The 26,609-nt window shown below is 39.0% G+C and overlaps 1 protein-coding gene across 1 annotated transcript; it reads right to left on the bottom strand.

The window, feature by feature from the left end:
* Positions 1 to 2,416: 2,416 nt before the first annotated feature.
* On the bottom strand, positions 2,417 to 25,964 carry LOC114642196 (tubulin polymerization-promoting protein family member 3-like). The gene is made up of 4 exons (XM_028791174.2): positions 25,804 to 25,964; positions 11,828 to 12,022; positions 7,963 to 8,116; positions 2,417 to 3,173 (listed from the first exon to the last, which is right to left on the bottom strand). Exons 2-4 carry the CDS (start codon positions 12,016 to 12,018, stop codon positions 2,979 to 2,981), a joined length of 540 nt encoding a protein of 179 aa, XP_028647007.2. The 5' UTR covers positions 12,019 to 12,022; positions 25,804 to 25,964; the 3' UTR covers positions 2,417 to 2,978.
* Positions 25,965 to 26,609: the final 645 nt, after the last annotated feature.

Raw genomic sequence — 26,609 nt, 5'->3', positions numbered from 1 at the left:
GACAGCAATAGCATGCATTATATTAACATTATAAAAATATGCAATACATAGATCAATAAATAAACTTCAGTCCTCATTTAGGATGTAGTTGGACTGTGAACAGAAGCTCCTCCTCAATCTCTCTGATCTGGTCTATAAGCACCATAGTGTTTCCTTAATTATAGCACAGAGAAGAGGCCATTGTTGGGATGGCAGGTGCTGTATGTGAAATAAATCTCACTACCAGGAATGAGAGGTCTGCTACTGAACTTGAGCTCATTTACAAAGTCAGGTGACATTGATGGACCTGAATAAGTTAAGACTACACATTCCTTATGCCAGAAAATGGCTGAGAGGTGGTCACCATTGTACTAAAAATAGAAAACAGCAAGATCTGTGCCAACAAATGAGCACAATAGGAACTCTCTTTGTAAACTATCCAGTTACAACACGGCACCATTCTGTATTTGTACTTTGTAACTTTGAGCCAACTTTGCAGCATACGTTTAGTTTTCATACTCATCTATTCTCTTAACTCCCTGTTAATTTTTGTAACAGCACTGCCAAGTTCCATCAACCATAGTACAAGCTCACGTTACATCAAAAGCAGCAGGGCACATTCAAAACAGGGCAAACCCGCAGTTTTACAAAGAGAATTACAACTAGTGTGGCAAAGGCAAACAGTGGTTTTAAGGATAGTGAGTCATCTAAAAAAGCAGAGAACTAGTCGTATAATGTGACTTTTATCCTGCTATCGATATTCTGAACCCAGCTTTAATCGTACAGGGAGACACTGAACCCACCCTAGCAAAAATTAGCACAAAATGAAGGCCAGTAGAATTTGATTGGTATTTAGCCACTCATTTTTCACTAGTACTTTTCCCATTATAGGATTGTGAGGTCTATCTCATAAGTAATCAGTTATTACAATACAGAGAAAGACAGCTTCTTTAAATGGCTACCGCCTGTGATCACTAGCACCTAAGGAGCTCTCTTACACCTTATCAGATGAGCAGCTTGTCCAAGGATGGAATGAGCGAAGATCTTCAGCAAGAATTATAGTAAGGCGGAAAGACTTCTCATCTAGCCTGCGTCCATATAATAAGGAATGTTCAATTCATTTTAAGTAAGTTGGATAACCTGTTACATTTCAATGCGAGTCAAGTTCAGGTATCGTGACATTTTAGGTACAGTTGAGAACCAGCATACACTTCTTATTTCAGATACTATTTTAATGCTGGATGGGTTTCATCTGATATGATCAGACAGAGTGGAAAAGGCAGGAGAGGGACTGGAGATCTACATGAGTGAGCAGTGGTGCAACAGAAAGCACATTACAATTAGGGCTTAAATGTGTAACCCAGACATTGCCAAACTGATGAAATTCATCTTTGTTACTGCCTAATGAGATAAGTTATATCGTCCTGATTAATGTTTACTAACTCTGTGACAGAAATGATTACCAACCAATCATTCTGATTCAGGAATGCTGGTGACATTGGAAGGAACAAACTTCTGTCGGTACGATTCATTTGGGGTCACAATAAGCTGCACCTGCTCGATCCAAGTCTTAAAGCCTTTAAATGTAAACCTGTGGTACAACTGGACATGTCTGACCACATCTCACTGCCATCTGTTATTTACAGCAACGGCTTTCCATAATCCAAGTCAGAAGTGCTTATGTATTTGTGTTTGGGGGTTTGTTGTTTATTGTAATATTTATATTTTTATTAAACTTTTGTAACTAAGCATTTCACTACATATTGTACTGTGGGGATAATTGTATGTGAGGAAAAAAAGACTTGATTTAAGTTTAATACAGGATCATGTGGGTAAAGCCCTGTCTTTACAGCATTATAAGTAGGCCGTTGATGGTAAGCCACCACTAAGTTTTACACATTCATTGTTGAGAATCCTAGTGAGGGAGCTTAATAAATGGGATGCCTCTTAACTCTCATAATTTTGCAAATAAGCAGTATTATGTCAATCTGTTTCTTTCTTTCTTCATTTTATTTTGCTCAACAATCCCATTAACCTATATATCCAGGTCTTACACCTTCAGGAAAATTAAAGTATTTCTTATATAATTTTAATCAATTTCATGGTCATGGCATTGTACACCAGACAGGAGCCAACACTGGTTGGGCACCACTCAAACACGCACCGTCACTCACACTCACATGGGACCAATTCAGAGTTACCAAATTTTTATTTTAGATATTAAACAAAGACAACATTGTAGGACTTTAGAAATAATTTGTTAGTTTCACTATCTGCCTTAAATACAGAATTGTTCAAGTAAAAAAAATAGATACCCAGCAAAATAAAGATGAGTGATTATAGAAAATGAACATCTACCTGTAAGTAACAATAAGATGCGAGGCTGTCAATGACTTGCATTGTCTTGACTGGGACTTTGTTATCTCTTACTAGGTCATTTTTTTTGCTTTTCACAGTGCATCTAGTTTATTCACAAGCTGAATATGTTTATTATTTTCCTGAGCACATTCACATGCTGTAGAGAGCCTTGGCTGCAGACTGGTGAAAACAGAGATGAGCTTAAATTAGAGGTAAGCTTGGCAGGTTAATATAAAGAGAAACAGCAAGCCATATTAAGTCTCTGTACACTCACTATATAAAGCCAACACCTTCATATTAGTCAGCACATGCAATTATAAAAAGCAGTTCAAAGACCACCTAATACAACAGTTAAGGCTGAGAAAGCAAATAGCAAGAAACTGTCACATTGTTCTTGATGGCTTCCCTAAATAACCAGATTCAGTGTGAGATCATCAGCTGTTGCATATATACTAAACTGAGAAGAAAATTCATGGGCTCTGCTGAGCGTTCTTCATGCCTTTTAATGCTAGAGAACAAAGCAGCTTGAGTATGACTTACAAAGTAAGGGAGAGCTGTTTCTTTAGAGGTTAAATAATGCATTACAATGAATTCATGTCTCTACTTTATGGCAGTAATCCATTTTTTCTTCACTTGCCATCTCACTGGTCTGGCTTGACTTTTTCATAATAAGTACCGGCTCCTTTGTAAGCTCCCACATAGCCACTGCTGTCAACAAAATCTTCTCTCCCAACCTTGCCGCGTCCTTTTCCCTCCTCATTGAAGCGCTCCTTGTGAGACCCTGTGTATTTTGCTGTATCTGTCAGTCGATCCACGGCACCTGCCTTTGCTGGCTTCTAAAACAAAAAGGACAGAAAAAAGTAAGAATAGTAATGATTCAAGTTAAATCAATTTATGCAGTACAGTTTAACCATAAATTTATCAGACCCATTCAGTTTCTGCATAAATTATTGTGTTGTAGACTTATATTTTTAATACTAGCGGGCTTCGCCCCCTGCTTGCTTCACTTGCCAACTCCCCAGCCTGCGCTACACGCCAGCCACTTTGCGTCTCTGCCGCATATGTGGATTTCACTTTCAGCAAACAACAAATATTTTAATTCTCGCGGATACGCCTCTTCATTGGGAAGAAACACCACTTTTGTTGAAATTATCTCCGAGAAAGTCTCGTCCCAAGATTTCCTTTTATAATAGAGAGATATACATTTGTCATTTTTGCCCGTTAATCTACACTAAAATCAAAATCTGAGATCTCTAAATCAAGTAAGTATTCAGGCCCTTAATTCGATACTTTGTAGAAGCCCCTTTAGCAGCAATTCCAGTTTCTAGTCTTTACAAGCTTTGCACAGATAGATTTGTGTTTACAGTTGAGGTTTCAGATTGAGTGTATGTGTATATACAGTAAATATATATATATATATATATATATATATATATATATATATATATTGATGAATGGTACGCATGGGAGGCCAGTGTGATGCTTGGACAGGGGAGACAGCCTATCAGAACTACATGCTCCCCCAATATGCTAGGTGGTGGTATCTCAGGGTGACATTACCTGTATGGACACCCGCAAGGAATCCTTGTCTGGTTCCGTGGGTGCTGCCAGGGGGTGCAGTAAGGATCCATGATGTATACTTTGTTTCGGCTTCCATTTGACCTGGAAGTACTTTCAAAGGGCTATACTCTAGCACTGAAAGTACTCCCAGGTCCAAGATAAAAGAAGCCGCACAGCCTCATCCAGGCAAGTTGGAGTCAGTTGGAAGAGGATGAAGCTTGCCTGAAGGAGTGGAAGGAGAAAGAAAAAGAGAAGAAGAGAATTGTACCGGTTTTGATAACTACAAAGCTCTTTTAAGTTGTTTGTATTAATTAACCTGTATTTGCACCCATGACTTGTGTCTGTGAGGCTGTGCGTGGGCTTTGGGGTTCTGAAACACTGATATATATAGGGACGCGTGAGTCACTGTCTCGCACCAAAAATACTAGGCTGAGTCTCAGGACTTTAGCAAAACCAGCTTTGTTCAGCTTGAAACAGGAACAGCTGGGTTATTTACTGTTGCGGGAGCTACCACTCTCCTATACACAGACACAGCAAATGGGCATAGTTGGGGCCAGGTCAGTGGCTAAGTTATACTGTTCAATTCCTTTATAGTGTCTCTTGCATCACCCATCAGTGGCAGGCGAGTGTCAAGGGTGTATGGTGCGATCTTGATCGGCTTGTAGTTGATTCCGCGGCACAGACAAGCACTTCTCCACAGACATGGCAGGTGTACTTCGGCATGCCGTCCCATTTTGGGGTGGGGGGTTGGGTCCTAAAAGAGTTCAGACATCTCATTTTATATATTTATATATTTATTTATTTATATATATATTATATGTAACAAGGATGGAAAACTGAGTATTGGGAGTTTATATGGCATAATTATTGATTTATCAGCTTAAATACTACCACATCAGACTCATCTAGATCTTTACTACCTTATGAGATGTAGTATATTGTCCCAGATAACCACAGTCTTTCCCAACCCAAATTCTCCTAATAATCTTTGATACAGAAGATAAGTGTTTACTTAATAATTCAAAGCTACCATCTGATTTTGTGTTGTAAATTAAAAATTCCATGTCATCGACTATGTTTCAGAGATCAACACAAAGTAACAGGATGGATAGAAGAAAGCGGTGAACATATTTTATGAGACGTTTGTAATGGACAGCCAGGATGGACCCTGTTGCCTCATCTGGCCAGGAAGCCAGAGCTGTGACTATTCCAGGGTAGGGAGGGTCCTATCTTAGCCAGGAGCTGGACTCGCCTTGTCAACATGAATGGACTGGACATCCTGGGGGGTTTCAACAGAAGATCCTTGCCCGGACTTGGGGAGGTAGCATACCAAGACTGTATGCACCTCCGGTATGATGGGTGACAACAATCCTGGGCTGGTGTACCCAGATTCACAACCACAGGGCATACTGGGAATTGTAGTCCTTTAGGGTTCCATGGGTGCCACCATGGGGTGCTGCAGGTAATGGCTGTCCCTTCTTTGTGAGGTTTCCACATGACCCAGAAATGCTTATTAGATGCAATTGGATGGCACAGGTCTGGTATGAAGTAGGCCACTATGCTTCACCCAGGCAAGTTAGAGTCAAGAGGCAGAGGACAAGGCTTGCCTGGAGGAGAGTGGAGGAGATTCCTTATTATATTCCGGCTACTTGTGTGCTTGGAGGAAGAACCTGTGAAGGTACTTTTATATAATACAATTTCACTTAATTTGAACCCTTGATTGTGTATGTGCACTTGTGTCTGGAGTCCAGGGCTCTACAGCACCCTCCTTTGGTTTACACTTTGCAGTTTCCCACACTTCAGTCATCAGTATTTCATGGGAACCACCACAATATGCAGAAGACTCTCCATTGATTCAAATCCATATTCATCATTTTTATATGTTTCAGAAGCCCACTTCAAATGTAAAACATGTCACAGAATATCACCCTAGAGCAGGGGTGCTCACGTTTCATCCTGGGGTGCACAATGATAGCAATTTCTATTCCATCTCAATTGTGTAATTATAGGCTAATCCTTGCTGAAAGTAGAGTGTGTTAACTATAATGCTTTCATTTTGCCATTTCAGGTCATTTATATATTATAGATTTTTCATTTTTCTGAAGGAGGCATAAACAGCTCTATAAGTTGGGTTGAGGCTGAGTGTTGAGTTTCATGGATCATCTCCGGAATAGCCTAATGTATGTGCTATGGCTTTTTCACTTGATTGCATTGTACTTTTATTATGTTTTGTTAACAAAAAAAAAAAAATTGGGTTTGAACAAAATGCTGCTGCCAGTGTAGTGAACTTTCTGACCCCTGCTGTAAAACAGTCACTAGACCATGTTCAATAAAGACTATCCAGGCAGGATGTAGAAATGGACTCCAAGGAGGCTTCAGAGGTACAAACCCCATGTGAAAGTAATTAAAGCTAAAAGAAAAGCACTGCCTGGAAAACAAAAATCAATGCTACTGCAAGGCTGCATAGCCCAGCCTTGCTGCAAAGTTTGAGGAAATACACTTCTTTTTACAGTGGATTCAGAAAGTCTTCAGACCCCTTCACTTTTTACATATTTTGTTATGTTGCGGCCTTGTGCTAAAATCATTTCAATTAATTTTTCTCCATCATAAAGCAACACTCAGTACTCTAGAATGGAAAAGTGACAACAGGATTTTAGAAACTGAAATATCTGTGTGACACAAGTGTTCAAACACTTTACTCGGTCCTTAGTTAAAGCCCCTTTGGCAGTGATTAAGGCCTGGAGTCTATCTGGGTTCTGACACAACAAGCTTCACACTCCTGAATTGGGGGATCTTCTTTTATTCTTCTCTGTAGACCTTCTCAAAGTGTGACGGGTTGGATAGAAAGCATTGGTGGACATTTATATTCAGGTCTCTCCAGAAATGTTCAGTTAAGTTCAAGTCCAGGCTCTGGCTGTAAGACTCAAGGACATTCACAGAATTGTTTCTAAGCCACTCCTGAGTTGTCTTTGCTTTGTGCTTAGGGTATTTGTCCTGTTGGAAGGTGAACCTTTGGAGCAGTCTGAGGTCCGGAGCAGTCTGGAGCTGGTTTTCATTAAAGATATCTCTGTAAATTGTTTCCTTAAACTCTCAGTCCCCAAGTCTTTGCTGCTGAAAAACAACCCAACGCATGATGCTTCCACCAACTTGCTTCACTGTTGGAATGATATTGCACAGGGGATGAGAGGGGACTGGTTTCCTCCAGAAATGACCATTATGTGCCTTTTCTTGCAAATTCCATGCAGGTTTCCATCTGTCTTTTACAGAGGACAGACGTCTGTCTGGCCATATCATCATAAAGCCTAGATTGGTGGAGTGTTGAAGTGATGGTTTCTTTCATCTCCAGACAGGCTTTCTAGCACTGAACCAGAATTTCCATTGGGTTCTTGGTTACCTCTTGAACTATGGCACTTTTCCCCTGATTAATCAGGTAGTTAGGATTAGTATGAGGTGTGGTTGCTCCGAACTCCTTGCATTTAAGAATTATGGAGGCCACTATGGTCACAGGAACTTTCAATGGTGCAAGAATCTTTTGTAGCCTTCCCTAGATCTGTGCCTCAACACAATCCAGGCAATTCCTTCCACCTTATGGTTTGGTTCCTGTTCTGATTCACATTGTCAGCTGTGGGACCTTCCGTAGACAGGTATGTGCCTTTCCTGATCAGGTCCAATTAATTGAATTGACCACAAATGGACTCCATACAAGGTTTAGAAACACCTCAATGATGATCAACAGAATGGGATGCACTTGAACCACATTTCAAGGGTCTGAATACTTGTGTCAATGAGAAAGTTCAGTTTTGTAAATTTGCAAAAAAATCTATAATCCTGTGTTCCCTTTGTCATTCTGAGGTATTGACTGTTGCTTGATGAGGGAAAAAATAAATTTAAATTATTTTAGCTCAAGGCTGCAAAATAGCACAATTTGAAAAAAGTGAAGGGATCTGAATACTTTTTGAAGACACTGTATATTTTGTAAAAGTGTGGTGTTAATACTCATAAACAAAAGAAATGTCCAGAGAAGGAAATATGCCAGAGTAACTCTGAAGTAACAGAGAATCTCACCGTTACTCCAATGTTGGCTGGCTCTTTGCCGGCGATGAGCTTGTAGACTTCTTGCAGAGCTTCTTCCTCTGGCTTCCCCTTGAAGCGCTTGGATGCCAGCTCTTTCAACGCCTGCTTAAACTGCTCATAGGTGATCACCCGAGCTGACTTGGACCTGCATCACAGAAAGAGAATGGACCATCAAAGCTCACATCTTACTTTAATTCTCTGCTAAAGTCCGTCTTGAATGGTTTTGAAAGGATTAATGTGCTTTGTTGATTCTTGGAAGAGCAGTAAAAACTGGAGTGCAGGTCCTGCAGCACATCACTGCTGTCCAAGTTTACAAGTGGGACTACAGAATTGTTTCAAAGTTGACTGAAATTATATTAATTTTCTTTTCCATATATCTTTTTAAGTGGTTTCTACAGATGTTTAATACCACTTATATGTTTCACTAACAGATACTCAATGTGGGCAATGCTTTTCTTATGCTTTTTTATGCTTTTCTTAACAGCCTCTCTTATTTTATGATTTTCAGTATTTGTGTCATGTCACCTCATAATTTTTATTGGCTCAGAGTGAAACAATTCAGCTACTTTAATTTTCCTTTTCCCTTCTAATAGTATATGAATCAGTCTGATTGCTGTTGCAATTCTTTTTTATTTTTCCTGTTACTTTTACCTTTTGTGGTGACTTCAAATATTCTTGGTAAATGTGCATATATACAGTATATATAATGTATATAATGTTATAATATGTATAAATATTAAGTAGATAGATAGATAGATAGATAGATAGATAGATAGATAGATAGATAGATAGATAGATAGATAGATAGATAGATAGATAGATAGATAGATAGATAGATAGATAGATAGATAGAGGAACTATGCAATAGACAGAAAGCCAGATAGATGTGATAGGCACTAAATTTTGCTGTCTGCATGGAAAAAAATTAAACAAGACGTGAATAGATGGTCCACCCTCCATCTCACATTAGCAAGGAGAATCAATACTGTTAAGATTAACTTCCTTCCTAAGCTTCTTTTTCTATTTCCAACCATCCACATACGTATGTTAACAAATCTTTGTTTTAAGAAATTAGATTGAACCATAACCTCATTTATTTGAAATTTGAAACATCCATGCACCCAAAGGGTGGTTGTCATGTAGAGGTGCAACAGATAAAAGCTTCTCTGTCTGTAAAGTGCTTCCTACATTGGTTCCATATTCTGAGTGAATGAAGGGCATTTGGATTATTAGTGTATTGACAATAATTTGCATTTACTGGGCACAGAGTGGGGACTATAAAGAAGTACTGCAAGATTTTAATTCTATTGCAGACCAGGCTTGTGTATATTCATCGATTTGGGTCGATGTCCACATCTTTATGGTTTGTATATTTGCAGCCCAGTAATAAAATTGAAAGTTAGATAGTGCCATGTCCCCTTCTGGAATTCTTCTTTTCTTTTACAAGATATCCAATAGGATTTTTGAAACTGGTAAATTTGATGCAATGTTTAAAAAAATCATGTTTGGGAAAATGCATTTTGAAAAATTGAACGTGTTTAGATAACTGGAGCAGCATAAGGTTCCAGCAAGGAAAATAATAAAGGCACTATTCATAATAGTCAACGAGCTCGATCACACAGCTTTTAATATCTATCTATCTATCTATCTATCTATCTATCTATCTATCTATCTATCTATCTATCTATCTATCTATCTATCTATCTATCTATCTATAGTAACTGACGATTAAGTAATGGACTGAATATGAGGATGATGATGGCACAATTCTGGCCATTTTCTAACTTCTTGTGGTAAATGGCCTGAAAAACCTGAACTAAGATTTTTTTTTCAGTTTCCTTTGTGGGATTGGAGAAAAGCTGAACTGCTTTATTATCAACATATTTTGCTTTGAAGTATTATTAGATTTTAAATCTTAGTAGTACTGTTTGAATAAAAAAATAAGTGTGTAGCTTGTGACACAAGCAATCAGAAGTAAATAAATATTAACTATGCAAAGACATATTTAATGGGTTGTTAGCCATAAAAAAGAAATTGTTTATTTTGAGGGTCACTTCATATGGGAAGGAAAAGACCAGGAATTAAACAAAACTGAAGTACTAAAGAGGACGATCCACACACATTTTTAATTTTTTTTTAGAAAAATGAAATGAAATTTGTGAAATGCACAGATCATCTTGAAGAAAGAGAAGGAGGTCTGAATCTGTTTCATCATTGTTGCTACATGAATATCATTTTTCTATTACTTACATTTTACATTTAATCATTTTATTTTTGTATTATTATTTCTTTGCTTTAATAACTAAGTTAAAAGCCTTTAATACTAACTTGGCCTGGATTCTTATTTTTTCTGATGTGATAGGCTCAGATTTGGGTTGGGTCATCTTAGGGGTTTTGTAGAAGGGCTAAGCAGGGTTACGGATGTTAAATACAATTCAGTGAGACAATGGCCTGAAATCAGGTAACCAGACTTGTTAAAGTCTCATCTCCAGATGGTATGACCAGAGATCTAGAACTGCAAGGTAAATCTTAAGGGCCCTAGATATGCCATTGCCTTCATGTTTCCCACCTGTTAGCTTGGGAAAGAGAGCCAGATAACCTGAGTATTCCTCCAGTCCTGGATCTAGACAGAGTTTGTGTGATTTAAAGGTGTGGTGAGTACTCTGAGACAACTCCATGCAAACACAGGGAGAACATGCCCAAGGCACACTACTGCAGAGAATACTAATTTCACACACCTACTGTCATTATTGCTGGGCCCCTTTACCATCACCAAGTAACTTAATAAGATGTAATAAAGGTTAATAAAAGATAAAGAAGACATGGTACCAACCAGCGTGGGAGGAAGATAGAAAAATGTACAGTATAGGCAAACAAACATGGAGGCAAAGAAGGTAGTGGCAAGGGCCAAGATAGGGGCTTTGAAGGAAGTGTATGAAAAATTGGGGACAAAAGGGGACCAGAGGAGGAATTTTAGAATAGTGAAGACTGGGAACAAGGCTGGAAAGGATTTTAGTCAGATAAAGCAAATGAAAACTGTGCAAAGTGTGAAAAATAGGATCAAGAATATATGGAAGAGGTGCTGATGAATGAAGAAAATCCAAGGGTAGTATTTGGGGATAGAGTCCCAAATGAAGGGCTAGTACAAAAAATAAGGAGGGAGGAAGTAAAGGAGGCAATGAAAAAAATGAAAAATGGAAAGGCGACAGGAGCGGATGAAACACCAGCAGAGGTGTGAAATAGTTTAGGAGAAGAGAGAGTAAATGTGTTGTGGAATCTAATGGAAAAGATGTAAGAACAGGAGGGAATACCAGAGGAGCAGAGGAACAGTGTGATTGTACCCATCTTCTGGATTGTGGAAACCATAGAGGAGTTTACTGCATTTTCTGTGGACTAAGATTTTATTTATGAGCCAACACTAGCCCAATAATGGAATCCCTCCGTCATCACGGGATATTTCACATACTGTAGTGTAGTGTAAAAACCTATTCAAGAAAGTGACCCACTACGTGAGCAGTTTAGCTCTGACATTAGATTTAGATAGTATATTAGTTATGATAAGTATGGTCTGCGGTGGGTTGGCACCCTGCCCAGGATTGTTTCCTGCCTTGTGCCCTGTGTTGGCTGGGATTGGCTCAAGCAGACCCCCGTGACCCTGTGTTCGGATTCAGCGGGTTGGAAAATGGATGGATGGATAAGTATGGTTTAGAACAGACATTTTCCGTTAAAAATTTCCTTTCTGGTATACTCCACTCCTAACCACTTAGATGACATTCTGCCATCTAAAGCAACCATGCTGGTCAGTATTAGTTGTTTGTACTGAAACTAAATGACTTACAAAATATTTCCTTCTTACTTGACTTTGGTGAAGATGATGTCCACATCAGTGCTGGTGACACCTTTGCCGTCGATAACACGACAGTCCTTGCACAGCTTGACAAAGTTCTTGCCAGTCATTTCCTGCCCAGTAGCCTTAGTATCACCATGGATAGCAAACTTTTTAAATGAGCTCTCCAGCTCAGCCATATCCATCGAACCTTCAGCCATTGTTCTGTTAGAAGAGAGAACAGATAAAATCAGAGGACACACAAATTTCATTTACATTTTTTTTTGTTTAGCAGATGCTTTTTTCCAAAACAACTTACAAAAGTGGTCATCATAATCAAATAAATATCAGTCCTGGTATAGTTTTGGAACAAGTGGAACAGGACAGGATTACAAAATTGATCACCTAGAGCAGGGGTCCTCAATCACAGTCCTGGAGGGCTGCAGTGGCTGCAGGTTTTTGTTCTAACCTGGTTGCTTAATTAGAAAGCAATTCTAGCCAATAATTTAATTTCATGGCTTGTTAGTGCTTTAACTCTGCTATGTCAGGTCCTTCTGATATCCTTGATTTTCTTCCCCTTTCTAAGGATATCATCCAAATGATTTGAAGTCTAAAATGGAGGAGTAATTCTCAGTCCTTCACTTTTTTTCTCTTCACTGTCCTTTAAAGTATTTAATTAAACCCAATAGTGTGTGATAAATACACACAGGTGTAAATGGTAACAAGCTAAATGGAGAAATGCTGGTCTCTTTTGTCACTTGCATGTTATTGCTAATTATGAACAATTAAAAACCAAGAAAACAGCTGTTTAATACTAAAATAAGTGATAAGGGTTCAAAATCTTAATGAGCGAGACCTCTAAAGTGAAGCAGAAGTGTCACTTGAGCAATAAGGGCTTCATATTAAGTAATTGAGTTGGAGCAAAAACCTGCAGCCACTGCGGCCCTCCAGGACTGAGATTGAGGACCCCTGACCTAGAGTGAAGATCTCAGAAAAACTGCAAGCAAATTGCACTTCGTTGGTTAGAAAATCTATCAAAATCAATATCAGTTACAGAGAAATTCACCAAACAAGAACCAGCATAGGGCGCAAGGCAAGGAACAAATCCTGGACAGGGCTCCAGTCCATCACAGGGCACACACACACACACACCAAGCACACACTAGGGCCAATTTAGAATCGCCAATTCACCTAACCTGTGGGAAGAAACTTGAGCACCAGAGGAAACCCACACAGGCACTGGGAGAAGTTCATTCCACCAGCTAGGAGCTGAACATGAAAAGAGTCTGGATTAAGATTTGATGTCGCATAGAGGTGGCATCACCAGACACTGTTCAGCATCAGACCTGAGTGGTCAAGAAGGACTACAGCTTGTTACAAGTGTCTCCATATATGTAGATACTGACCCATTAAATACTCTGTAGGCAAGCACCAAAGATTTGATCTTAATGAGTGCTGCCACAGGGAGCCAATGTGCTCTTCTAAAAAGAAGAGTCACATGTGAACACCTCAGCAAGTTGAATACCAAATGAGTCACCGTATTTTAAATCATCTGTTGTGGCTTGGTGGCACATGCCAGCAGAAAGCTGTAGCAGTCCAGACGTGAGTAGAGCTAAGCCTGGACCAGGAGTGTATCTGCAAGATAGAGAGACCATTGTAACTTCATCAATGAAGGACAGCTGGTTATTGATCAACACCTCAAGATTGTGTACCAACTTGGCAGATGTTAACAATAATGAGATGGGATAACCAGGGATGGAGTGTTGAATAAACTAACAAGCTGGGACAACAAGAATGTCTGGTACATTCTGGTACATGCGCGTAAGGGGCAGCCAAAGGGTCCAATTCAGGATGGTAACACAATAAGAAAAGGGTTAGTAATGAGCATTAATGTCTTCTCTCTTCGTCCTACAGATCCACAGAAGAATAACCAATTTTTCCTCACTTCAGTCCCCTCCCGATGACGTCACATCTGTCCCGTCCTGTTGACCTCACCCTACTTCCTGCAGCCTTAATATAAAACCAGGTCATTCACTGCTTTCATTTGTCTTTTATTGTTTTACAGTATTAAGACCGGTATCATTCTTTCAAGACTACTCAGAAGTTTCTACAATATACGGGGAGAAACACCAAAACTTTGTTTTGTTTGCCTTGATTTATTTACACCAGGTCAGGCTAGAAGCGGTGCTCCTTCATCCAGGTTGCAATATCAATAAGTCATGCAGAGATCCTAGCTGATACTGTATGGTCCTCTGGAGGGAATGACAGGTACAGCTGTGTATCATCGATATAGCACTGATAAGATTAATCAATGGACATGATGATGGGGATTTAGTGAGGAGGTGTATGAAGAGAAGATTAGAGGGCCCAGCACCAATCCTTGCTTACCTGCTGTACCCTTGACTTCTCTCCTCACCAAGACACACAGCAGAATCTGCCCAAGAGATAGGATTTAAACCACCTGAGGGCAGTCCCAGGGATGCCAAGGTCAGAAAGGGTTTTAAGGAGAACCAAATGATTGACTGTGTCAAAAGCAGAGGAGAGATCTAGTAGAGATGATCTGACATCCAGACTTCACACCATATTGTGGCTTTTTGATAGATGAGGAAGACTGAAGTATTTAAAGATAAGATTAAGATTAAATGGATATTCGGAGTCACACAAAACACACAATCAAGTAAAATGCAGCATGTGGGGAAATTTGAAAATGGCTTATATGGTCATTGGCCACAGAAGGCATCATTCTTCATACAAAAAAATATTCCCTTTTGAGCCAGTGTATTGTCCATGAATGTCACTTCCATTGCTTATAATAATGTTTCAGTGCACCTAATAAATATAGTTTATTTCTGCTAATAGCATTATTGACTTTAACTCAAACTTGCACGTGGTGAGCCTTTGCTGTGTTCTGGAATCCCACTAAGGCTTGTCCATTACTACCAGAATAGGCCCAGGTGCCTCATAACAACACATTTAATTGGAAAAGTAGATGGATGGTATAGTGATGCTAATACACAACCTCTTTGGAATTTAATAAACTTTGGGCTACTGCCAATTTCAAACAGCACTTATAATAAAGGTGCCTCTATCCATGTGCCCCGAGTGTGTTTTGCTCACTTTTGCCATCTTGTTAAGAAGTACGGTTACCAGTCCCGATTTTCACACGCATGTCCCTAAAAAAATATCTCATTGCCCTGGTTTTCACTGTAATGCATCACACATGTCCTAGTTTTTGGCAAGTCCCCAATGGGAGTTACACATTACTATCCCAAATTCGTGCTCTCTTACCTGTCTGATTTTAACTTTTGTATTTTACTTTTGTTTATAATCTGTGTTTTGTCTGTTGTTTGGTGTCCTTGATTGTCTAGAAAGGCGCCTCCAAATAAATAAAATATTATTATTATTATTAAATTGTGGAAAGAGAGTTTCCATTTGTTGCTTGCTGTCATATTAGTTTTGCCACTAAGCACTGTAAAGCTAAAGGGCACTTAAAATAGAAACAAACTGCAAAACAGGCAACAATGGCCATTAGCTGACAACTGTGACTTGGGGATTGGTCCTTCTGAGGGACTGCATATATTTATCTTGCTTACTGTTGTATTTTTTGATGATGATGATGTGTGTGTGTGTGTGCGTGTGTGTGCGCGTGTGTGCGTGTGTGTGTGTGTGTGTATTCACACAATGATGAAATGGTATCCATTTGGACGGATGGACTGTATGGGAGGTTTGTTCAATTTTAAACATTTTGCGCTGAACACAGTTGTGGGTCTCCAAATTAGAACTGATCTACAGTTATTATATTTCAGTTTTAGTAAAAGTAAACAGAGATTATCATGACATGAAATGACTGAAATGTTTAAAAACATAAAGAGAATTATCTAGTAGATATAGACCATTACTCTACAGGAACACAAGGGCACCGCTGGAAACTTGTTAAGGGTCAATTTTGCACAAATATTAGGAAGGTTTTCTTCACATACAGAACCATCAACACATGGAATGAGTTACCAAGTAGTGTGGTAGACAGTAGGACTTTAGAGACTTTTAAAACTCAACTTGATGCTATTTTGGAAGATTTAAGTTGAGAGGACTGGTGAGCTTTATTGAGTTGAATTCTCTGTTCTTGTCAAAAGGTTCCTAATGTGCTAATCTGTAATAATATTTTGGTATTGTGTAACTCTTACAGGGACTGATTTTGAAGGTCTGGATGTGAGAACCATGTTTTTTTTTTACAAAAAGAATTGCAATCTTTCTTCAAGCTTCGCCTCTTCTGGTCTCCCACCATAAAAGACTAAGGAAACAGAAAGGCCTGTTTGTTTTGATGAACCAGTAGAGGACAAGACACTACTATAGCACATTTCTCTACTTTCCAATCACTTTTTCTTTTTGCAATTTTTACTTAAACTGAGTTACTGCTGGTACCTCAACACTTCTCTTGGTTTTCTGTGTGTTTGTACAGCAAGGTTTATTGAAGTTTGGCCCTCTTTTGCTTTTTTGTAATTCATTTTAGTTTTAATATTTATTCATTTATTGTTCATTTTGTCATTTTCATCAGGGTATCCTTTGGGATTGTTCCACTTGTCATGAACACTGAATGTGTTAGTTGGTGACTTACTGGATGTCTCTATATAGATGGCCATGAGAGGCTGCAGTGGTTCTTTGTGTGATCTTCAAACTGAAACTCAAATAAGACTCTATGTTACATGAAAAAATGATAAATAGTGATGAGAAAAGTTTTAATTTGCTTACAGTTTCGCAGAGCCAACACTAAAATTCTTGTCACAGATGCTTTTGCAATTGTGTTATGTGAAACTCACTAATGTCTTTTTTTGGGCTTTTAAAGTTTTTTCCCTAAAGCCAACTTTACACTTTCATGTTTACCTGAGTTCTTTACTGCAACCACGAAAAGCATAAAATCCATACCACACTGGTAAAATCAGTATTTCTTTATGCCTCTCATAAAAATCGCCATGGAGGAGTTCAGTACATTTTTTAAAAATGTGAAATGCTGCATTTATTCCATACAGAGACAAGCTAAAACATACTGTTCTGCAAATTGCTTGGTTTCTCCACAAGAAAATTCACTACACAGAAAGTCACTGCTACAAACAAAACCCTCCATCACAATTACCTAGTGTTATTTCTCATTTATATCTGCTTTGTTCATTTTTATATTTTAACATTGTTGATTATTTTTGTTTTTTGTATGTCTGTGTCTCCTTATCTATGTGCCATGGGGGTTTGTGGGTGGTCCTCAGGGAGTGGGGCTACCTGTCCATCACTAGGAGGGGATTGTCCTGAGCCCTATAGAGGAAGAGGAAATCCCACAGTCCCTTGCGGTTCATTAAATTCACTGGCTTCTGTGGGTTTGTTGGATTTTGGATTAACTTTGTGTTTTTGTGGTTTTACTGGATTTTGCTCTGTTTTTCAACCTGTCTTTGATCTTGTGTATTGGGACATTGTTTGCCTTGTATTGCCTTTGTTGTTTCAGGTAACTTTTTTAGCTTCTTGAGGTCCTTGGAGTTGAGTTTTTGTTACAGAACATTTTTGTTGATGATAAATCTTTAAATTTACAAAGATCCTGTATTTGACCTCCCAAACTAGCAGGAGTTTGACAGTTCCCCCTTTTAGATGGCTTTTTTGAGATATTTTGAGACTTTTGTGCTTAGAAAACACTCGTTCATGACAACTCAGAGCTGTCTTATCCTAGCTGAGGATGAGGATTCCTTTAAATACTAAATGAAAGACAGATGCATTTAGAATTAGTGAATGAAAATTCTTCCAGGCAGAAACACAAGTTTGTCTGTCTTGTGTCTGTTTGTTTGTGTGTCTGTTTTGTGTGAATATTACGAATTGTGTGCTTAGTGATGATCTGGAATCTTATCCATAGATGATGCTGGCTTTCACCTGGTACTGCTCTGCTAAACTCCTGAGAAACAGAGCTGGGTTAAGCAGGCTCAGTAAATAGCTTAATTGTTTAGGAAATTAAAATCATTACATGCCAATATCCTATACAACAAGGTAAGGGCAACATGAAAATACTTCTAGAGGGCAACTAAACATCTTTCTTCTTTTGTAAATGATAAACTGGAAGTGAAACACAATACATTGTATTTCACAAATTTGTTTCAGAAGTGAAACATAGGGTTTAATTGTGATTTCGGTTTGCGTTTCAGTCATCACTGATTATAAAGTTTCAAAAAAATTTTTTGCCTTTAATTTTAAGGAATCTCATTTTTACTTTTACATGAAAATTCTCCTAATCCAGGGGTGATCAACATCAGTCCTGGAGTGCTTCAGTGGCTGCAAGTTTTTATTCCAACCCAATTGCTTAATTGAGAAACAATCCTTGCCAATAAAAGATCTTATTCCCTCTTCCATTAGCAGGTAGCATCAACACTGTTAAGATGAACATGCTTCCCAAGCTTCTTTTTCTATTTCAAACCATCCTCATATAGAGTTCATTAACAAAAATTTTTTATAAAATTAGATTCAATCATAACCTCATTTATTTGGAATTCTAAACATCCACAAATCCAAAGAGTGACTCTACAATGACCTAAAGCAGAAGGGAGCATGGCATTACCTACACATAGGCCATATAGACCTGGACATCAACACAAATCAATGAATATACACAAGCCTGGTTTGCAACAGAATTAAAATCTAGCAGTACTTCTTTATTTTCCTTGCTCTGTGCCCAAGTAAATACAAATTAACGTCAATTCACTACTAATCCCATTGATGCTGTTTTTACATCCTATGAGCAATTAAACTTTAAATTTAACTTCTCATTAATGTCAGTCAATTTTTCCACTACTTTGAAACTAGAAACCTTGCTAAACTGAATCTGCCCACCTTTCACCAATTTCTATTCCAGAAGAAATATTGACCAGTCTTGAAGATAGCATCTCCACAATTTATAAAAATGTTTTAAAGTCCTTTCTTTTCAAAGATCCCAAGACACAATGGGTAAAGGATCTTTCACTTTACACTTCAGAAAAGGAGTGGCAGGCAGCCATTCATAGAGTACACTCTAACTCCACATGTGCAAAGCACTCAATTATTCAACTTAAAATGTTCTATTGAGTGCATTCATCTCTATTAAAAGTATCCAAAATGTTTCCAGGGCAAGATTCATTCAGTGACCATTACAATCGAGCTCCAGCCTCACTAGGCACATGTTTTGGGCCTGCACCAAATTAACATCATTCTGGACAAAAATCTTTGAATGTCAGACAGACTGCCTTGTTGTCACAATCCCTCCTAACCCATTAACAGCTGTGTTTTTGGACTCCCAGGGGGTCTTAAAGTGGAGAAGGACAAACAAATCGTAACTGCATTTACCTCACTACTAGCATGTACACATATCTTGCTCAGCTGGAAGAATCCCACCCCACCACTTTTAAGTCAGTGAATAACTGATCTCCTATACTATCTAAAAAAATTTTAAAAATTCAAATTTTCACTTTAAAAAAATTAAATATGGCAGGATCTAATCGATAACATATTAGAATGAGTTTCTGTATCAGGGAAAAAGATACTCCTCCTTCCTTGCTGCTTCTCTTTCTTTTGGGTGGGGATTGAATTTTGGTTTTGCTAGGTTTGATTTAATTGTATGGATTGTTATTTGCTTTTAAATTCAAATTAATAAAAATTAAAAATTTTTTAAAAAAGATCGTATCTAATTCCATGATATGTTAATGTTCTAACTCTGCAATGTCAGGTCAATTTTATATCGTAGATTTTTTCCTTTCTAAGGATATCGTCCAAATGATCTGAAGCCTAAAACGGACAAGTAGTTTTCAGTAGTTCACTTTTTTCTCTTCTGTGTCCTTCTAAGTATTTCATTAAACTAAATCATGCACAACGAACGAACGAACAAACAAACAAACAAACGCACGCACGCACGCACAGGTTTAAACAGAGACTGGTTTCAGTGTTTACCAAACCTCGGTCCTGGAGGCCACTGTGGCTGCAGGTTTTTGTTCCAACCAGATTCGTAATCAGTGACAACATCTGATAACGCTGATCTCATTTAATTAGCTGGTATTATTTTTTCTTTTATTCTACATTCAGAAAAGCACAGCAGCATGATTTTTACAAGACATTTAGAAATATTTCTGCTTTTGCTATACATTTAAATGCTTAACTCTCTTTTGTTGAATTCATTATATTTTGCCCTTTCCCTGTGCAGTTTTTCCCCTTCGTTGTATCTTATTAATGACAATTAAAAATGAGCAGCGCAGACACCCAGGCAAACAACACTAAATAATCAAAGGCTGCAAGTACTTTAGCATCAGACCCACTGATTAGTAAATGATGGATTAATTAAACAATTAGAACACCTGGAAAAGTAGAATTAAAATCAAGATGAAAATATTGTTAAAAAGAAAAAAATACATTATTTCCATATAACTGCTTGGTACATTTTAATATATATATATATTTCTTTTTTTACCAAACTTAGTTTTCTAATCTTCTTACATAATACGCTACCGTGGCTGTTCGTTTGTCTGTCCAGGATTTTAAATCACCTGTAGCTCGCAAACAGTTTCATCTATTGACTTGAAATTTGGTACACATATACTACGTGATGTCTACTATCCGCTTTCGGGGTGATGATTTTTATTACTCTTTTTTAATTTTTTATTTTATTGTAGAATCAACTCTTGGCAGCGTGCAGCAGGGCGGCTATGTGGTGCATGTGTACGGGTGCCGGTCTCATTCCCTACCACCTTCGTGGTCACTTCCCCTACCTCTTCATATCTTTAATCATTCTTGAGGCAGATTGATGACTTAAGTGCCAGCTTAAGTGAAAAAGTAATTGCAACACAAAAACTAACTTAATCAGCTTTAACGCGAAAAGATGCCGACGAAAGAAGAGAAGAAACGGGCCGCTAGGGTGGAAAAAAGAAGAGCTGCTCAGGAAGCAGCAAGCGCATCAACCTCTGAGCAAACGAATGCTAAACATTCAGAGAAACAGGATAAAAACTAGGAATGCTCAAGTCAAGTGTATTCACTGTACGTTATCATGCAGTACGCCATTACTGGTTTCTATATATTTCCCAAAATGCAGAACTTGGGAAATAACACATCACTTAATTAGCCCAGAAGTCCAATTAAAAACCCACAGCCACAGGGAGGCCACAGGACCGAGGTTGGGAAACACTGGGTTAGATGGAGAACTGCTGGTTCCTTTGTCATTTGCATTTTATTGCTAATAAAGTGCAATTACAAATGGCAAATGCAGCTCTTTAAGACTAAAATAAGCAATTAAGCGTTCAAAATCTTAACAAGCGAGACAACTAAAATAAAGCAGAAAAGTGTCGCTTGAGCAACAATTGCTTCATCAGCAATTAATGACTACTTATTAAGAATTTGAGTTTGAACAAAATCCTGCAGCACTGCAGCCCTCCAGGACTGGCACTGCTGTCCTAATCAGTTGACTCCATCACTTGGTAACTACTACACATTTCTGGATAAGATTTTCAGTCCTCTTTCACTTGTTTTTATACTAGAAAAGCCTTTGTTTATGGACAGTCAGACAGTGCAGTCTGGCAGTCCTTGGAAAAAACACACAGCCCAGGGAGCAACACAGACAACTTCTGTCATGAAGCAGTTTTTGTGTTTGTGTTCCTTTGCTAAAGACATGCGCCTAGAAGGCCAATACCAAGGGCTGAGGCGTAACTAGAATTTCAAGAACCATAGGGCAAAAAAATAAATTAGGCCCTCTTTATGTGAAATTAAATTCAATTTTAAAATGACCACCATCAGTAGAGATATATCAAGCATACAATCTACATAAAAGATCAATATTACCAATTAATTATATTTATGTAGTGATTTTCTCACTACTCAAAGTGCTTTACATAGACAGTGGGGAGCCACTTCAACCACCACCAATGTGCAGCACCCACCTGGATGATGTGATGGCAGCCATTTTCGCATCAGTACACTCACCACACTTTAGCTATTATGTGGTGAAGGGGTGACAAAGATAGCCAATTAGAGACAGATGGAGATTAGAGGGCCAGAATGGACAAGGCTGTGGCGAGCATTTTAGCCAGGATATTAATATAAATCCTACTCTTTTCAAATAATGCCCAGGGATCTTTAATGACCACAGAGTGTCAGGACCAAAGGACAGTGCCAGTTTTTACGGCATAGTGCCCCTGTCACCACACTGGGATCCACACACAGATCCCAGGGTAAGCACCCCCCGATAGCCTCACCAACAGCTTTTTCAGCAGAAACCCAAGCTTTTCCAAGATGGTCTCCCATCCAAGTACTGGCCTGGCCCAATCATGTTTAGCTTCATGTGGATGACCTGTTCTGAAGCAGAGGTGGTATGGCTGCTAAATTCAATTGGCATAGTTAGGCTTTGTGCAGTGGTGGGAATGATAATACCATTCATATTTTTATTTCAATATGATGTAGGTAAGCATGTCAATAATAAAGCCTTCCAGAACAACAACGACAGTCACTGCGGGCACCCCATTCTCATGGACCACCCTGATGCAGCTGCCCCGCCTCTAGTTGTGCCATTGGCTGAGGGCCAGCACTGCTGCAGTGCCTGCTATATGTGGTTCAGTCAGCAGGATCAGAAGACATTTGTGAGACACAAGGCTGATCGTATCTTTTTCTTCCACACTACCAACAGTGCACCGCTCCAATACTGAGCACCAGTAAAGCCACTGCTCTCTTGTGAGGGTCCTGGGTATGACTGGGAGTAAAAAGGCTAGCTGACACTCCATTTAGACTAAGAGGCCATGCACAGAGAGAGAGAGAGACTGGACAAGTGTCACATACTACATCAAGGGGCCACTGTCAAAATAAAGGAAACACATTGGTAAATGACGAATAGAAATTCAGTGAAAGCAGCAGCTTCTATGCGGGTGTGTCCATTGAGATAGCTGAGCAGTTCATTTATATCCCATCATGTTATGGTCAGTCAGTCATTTTAGAAGCCGCTTAGTCCTGAATAGGGTCTCGGGGTTTGCCACACCCTATCACAGCCAACATAAGGCACAAGGCAATGAACAAACCTTGGACAGGGTGTCAGTCCATCGGAGGACACACACACGCACACACACACACACACACACACGCACACACACGCGTGCACACACACACACACCCCAAGCTTAGAACCAACTTAGAATTGACAGTTTACCTAATCTGTGGGGAAAAAAAACGGAGCGCCCAAAGGAAACCCTCACAGACACGGGGAGAACATGCAAACTCCATGCAGGGAGGACCTGGAAAGTGAACCCTGGTCTTGTGTGGAAATGCAGGGTTGGTTACTGTGTCACAAAGAAGCAACAGAAACAGTTGAGTCTTAGTGAATTGTGAATTGACTGGTGTCTGAATGGTCAATGCTGCTACCTCACAGCACTAGAGCCCAGAATCGCTCTGCAATTTGCAAACGTCCTCTGTGACTGTGTAGAGCAGGGGTGTCTGCATATTTTCATTCTTACTATCTTCTTAATTACTGACCAGTGTTTGCTGCTGATTACTTCTTTTAATTAGCTTGACTCAGGCCCCATAGTTGTTTCTTTTTCCTTAATTAGCAGCCAAACAATAATGAGACACAAAACAAGCCACCACATGACCAGCTCATCTTTTCCCATCACATAATATCTTAAAATAAAGAAAGGTGAAGGTCTCAGTAAGGTTGATGTCTCAGGTCACCAAAACATTTTAACGGTGTTCTTAGAAAAAATAGAAAATCAACAGTTTTGGAAATGTGTGCTGTGGCAGAATGAGAGCAGCAACAAACTGTGGGATTAAATAACGGGTTGAATTATCAACAAGAATCAGCTTCTCATTAAGAAACTGGTTGGAGTGAAATTGGTTGGAGTTTGAAGCCCCAGTTTAGCTGGTCACCTGTTGGCTCGTTTCACATCTCATTTTTGTTTGGCTCTCATTTAATGAAGAAAGGAATCAATTCAGAGGACTGAATCCTCCTAACACGGCTATTGAAATGAAGGGAAAGAAGTTAATTAGCAGTGAAAACTGGTCACTGATTAGGAAAACGGTTAGAATGAAAACCTGCAGCCACTGCGGCCCACAAGGCTTGGAGTTTGACACCCGTGGTGTAGAGTTTCTCTCATTTTACTTCCATATACAGCACAGTTTGACCAGCAGATTAAGGTTTACTCTTGACATGTGCCCTGTGATGGATTGGCTTTTCACTCTGGAACCGGTTCTTGCTTTGCACCCAATGTTTCTAACACAGGCTGCAGGTTACAGTTACTGAAGGAAAGGACCGGAAAGGAGCTGATGATGGATAAGCCTGGATTATTGATTGTCTGAGTAAAGAAGGATAACTAAATCACCATTGCAGTATGTGCTTAGATTTGATATGCTTAGGCCTTCTCCAGTTGTGGCAGTATCAGTGACTGGTGATGCGTTATAATAATAAGCCATTCTTTATTTGTTGTATTTTTTATTTTTCCATTTCAAGTTTGCAGAAAGCTATATGGACAGCAGTGGATAGAAGGAACTCGAGTCTACCAGGTAGTCACACGTAGACACTCATACATGGCTGATTTATGTACACTCGCACATGGAGAAGAGAACATGCAAAATCCACACAGAATCCAGCTGAGCTGGGGGTAAGAGGCTCTAATACTGCACCACTGTGCAGCCCTTTTATTTAACGTGTAAAATTATAATGGCATTATTTCAGGCACGCATGAATTAATACAGAAAGACTTGTAATTATTAAACAGCAGCAGGGAAGCGAGGATATGTTTACTCACAATATTTTTGTGCAGCCTCTTGCATCATCTCCTACACTTTCATGGTAGTGCTCTTCTATTGGTCAAAATCTGTGTCTCTGGAATCTCATTGGCTCTCACAAAAAAAGATCTCTCAGTAGGCAAGCATTGACAGCGTGGAGAAATAATGTGCTCATTGGTGATGCTGCAAAGACCCCTGGGGGCTTCATGCCAGTGTAGAAAAATCTTAAAGGCACAGTCAGGCAGGAGTAAACACTCGTCAGCCATGAAGAACGCGGTGTGTTTACAGACGTCAGCCAGTGTACAGTGATGTGATTTGACCCACACGTCAGTATGCATCGGAACACTCATTGTTTTATTGTTCATTAGGACATTTGTCATTATTTTATCTTACACTAAAACCTAAACAGCTGAATATATTCTTTAATGCAAAACAGTTTACACTGTGCACAACAATATCGTTGAGTTATGAGATTTCAACAGGTCACTGCAGAAATGTGGTTTAAAAAACATCTTGATTTGAATTCTCTATCAATTTCAGAGTGTCTTTATTATCTGTTTACCTCTTAGAATTGAGATGGTGCGACATGTGTTTTAAATAATGCTTCTCATATCTGTCTGTCTTTGACATGTTTTTCTGTCTAGATTTCTAACAGAAGACATCTCATACCTCTATATCTCACATTGCCTTAAATAACTCCCCATCCACATTGCATAACAAATCTGCTTCTCTACATTTCCAAAGACCTTTTCTGTCTATGATATAGCGCCTTTCCTATCTATCTATGAATCGATCTATCTAAGATATAGTGTCCTTCCTATCTGTCAATGATATAGTGCTCTATCTACCAATTTGTGTAATGGTGCCTTTCATATCAGTCTGTCTCTGTGAATCTATCTATCTAAGATATAGTGTCCTTCCTATCTATCAATCTCTGTAATGGTGCCTTTCATATCCGTCTGTCTCTTACAGTGCCTTTTATATTTATCTATCCACTCTTTATAACATTATTCAAATCTATTTCTCAGTATGTGATTAGAAGACCTTTCATATTTATCCACCTAATATAATGTCTTTCAAATCCATCACTCTTATTTCAATATCTCTTCTACAAATCTTTTTCTTACCACTCTTTCTGTTTTTCTGCGTATTCTGTTTTCTAGGAGCCCATGTCAAGTAGCTCCACTTGTGACGTCAGCTATGCCATTTCACTATCGCTATCCCTACAGATAATTCACATAAGGTTCCAGTGAGCTTACCTTGACTGAAATGTGGCGTTTAAACACAAGAGCCTGAGTCTTTTCTAGAGCCTCGGTGATGCTTTTGTCCTCCCTGCTGCCTCCTTTTACAATGAATGGAAGACGGCACTACCCAGCACTAAGGGTGACGTCTGTCTGGCTTCTCTCTCTCCCTCTCGCTCGCTCGCTCACTCAATCTGCCCACCGCTCCCCCCCCATACTCTGCATCCTCATCACAACAGTCACACCCATCTGCTCTTCTGGACCCTGTTAGCTTATGCCTTCTGTGTCAAGCTGCTGCTCTTCACTTCTCTCGCTCAGTTGGATTTCTGATTCAGCCTTCCTCCTCCCTGCTGCTTTCCCTTGCTTGCCTCTCTTAGTCTCTCACTGATTTTTTCATGTCACACATTCACACGATTGCTTGCTTTGTCATTTTTCCTTTCAAGATACATATTAAACATTCCCTATTCTTATTGTTAGTGCTTTCTTTAGATTTGTCAAATGTTTTGGCGAATCTGAGAAGAAAAATGACAGCAAGCAGAAGAAAACCCAGACAGACATGTAGAGAATATGGACACCCCAAACAGACAACAACCAGGCACAAGATTGGAACCCATGAAGCTCTGTCTGTAAGGCCGCATCTAGAACCATTGGACCTCCTCCAACATTGGAATAATTTGTGAAAAATACATTTTAAATGTTTGCATATTTTGGTAAGCATTCTCATTTAGAAATCTTTCTTTCTGGGCCGTTTACTTGCTTTTATGATTTCTCATCCCAGCTACACTTCAGTGCAATTCAATTTATTTTGTATAGTTCTCTTCACA

This window comes from Erpetoichthys calabaricus, chromosome 2, assembly GCF_900747795.2.
Source record: "Erpetoichthys calabaricus chromosome 2, fErpCal1.3, whole genome shotgun sequence".
Taxonomy (NCBI): Eukaryota; Metazoa; Chordata; class Cladistia; order Polypteriformes; family Polypteridae; genus Erpetoichthys; species Erpetoichthys calabaricus.
This window is presented reverse-complemented; position numbering and strand designations above follow the sequence as displayed.

Coding starts and splice junctions, on each gene's coding strand:
- LOC114642196 (XM_028791174.2), bottom strand. CDS start 12,018: ATGGCTGAAGGTTCGATGGATATGGCTGAGCTGGAGAGCTCATTTAAA. Junction 8,117..11,827: donor ATCATCTTCACCAAAGTCAA/GTAAGAAGGAAA, acceptor TCTGTGATGCAG/GTCCAAGTCAGCTCGGGTGA. Junction 3,174..7,962: donor CAGCCAACATTGGAGTAACG/GTGAGATTCTCT, acceptor TTTTTGTTTTAG/AAGCCAGCAAAGGCAGGTGC.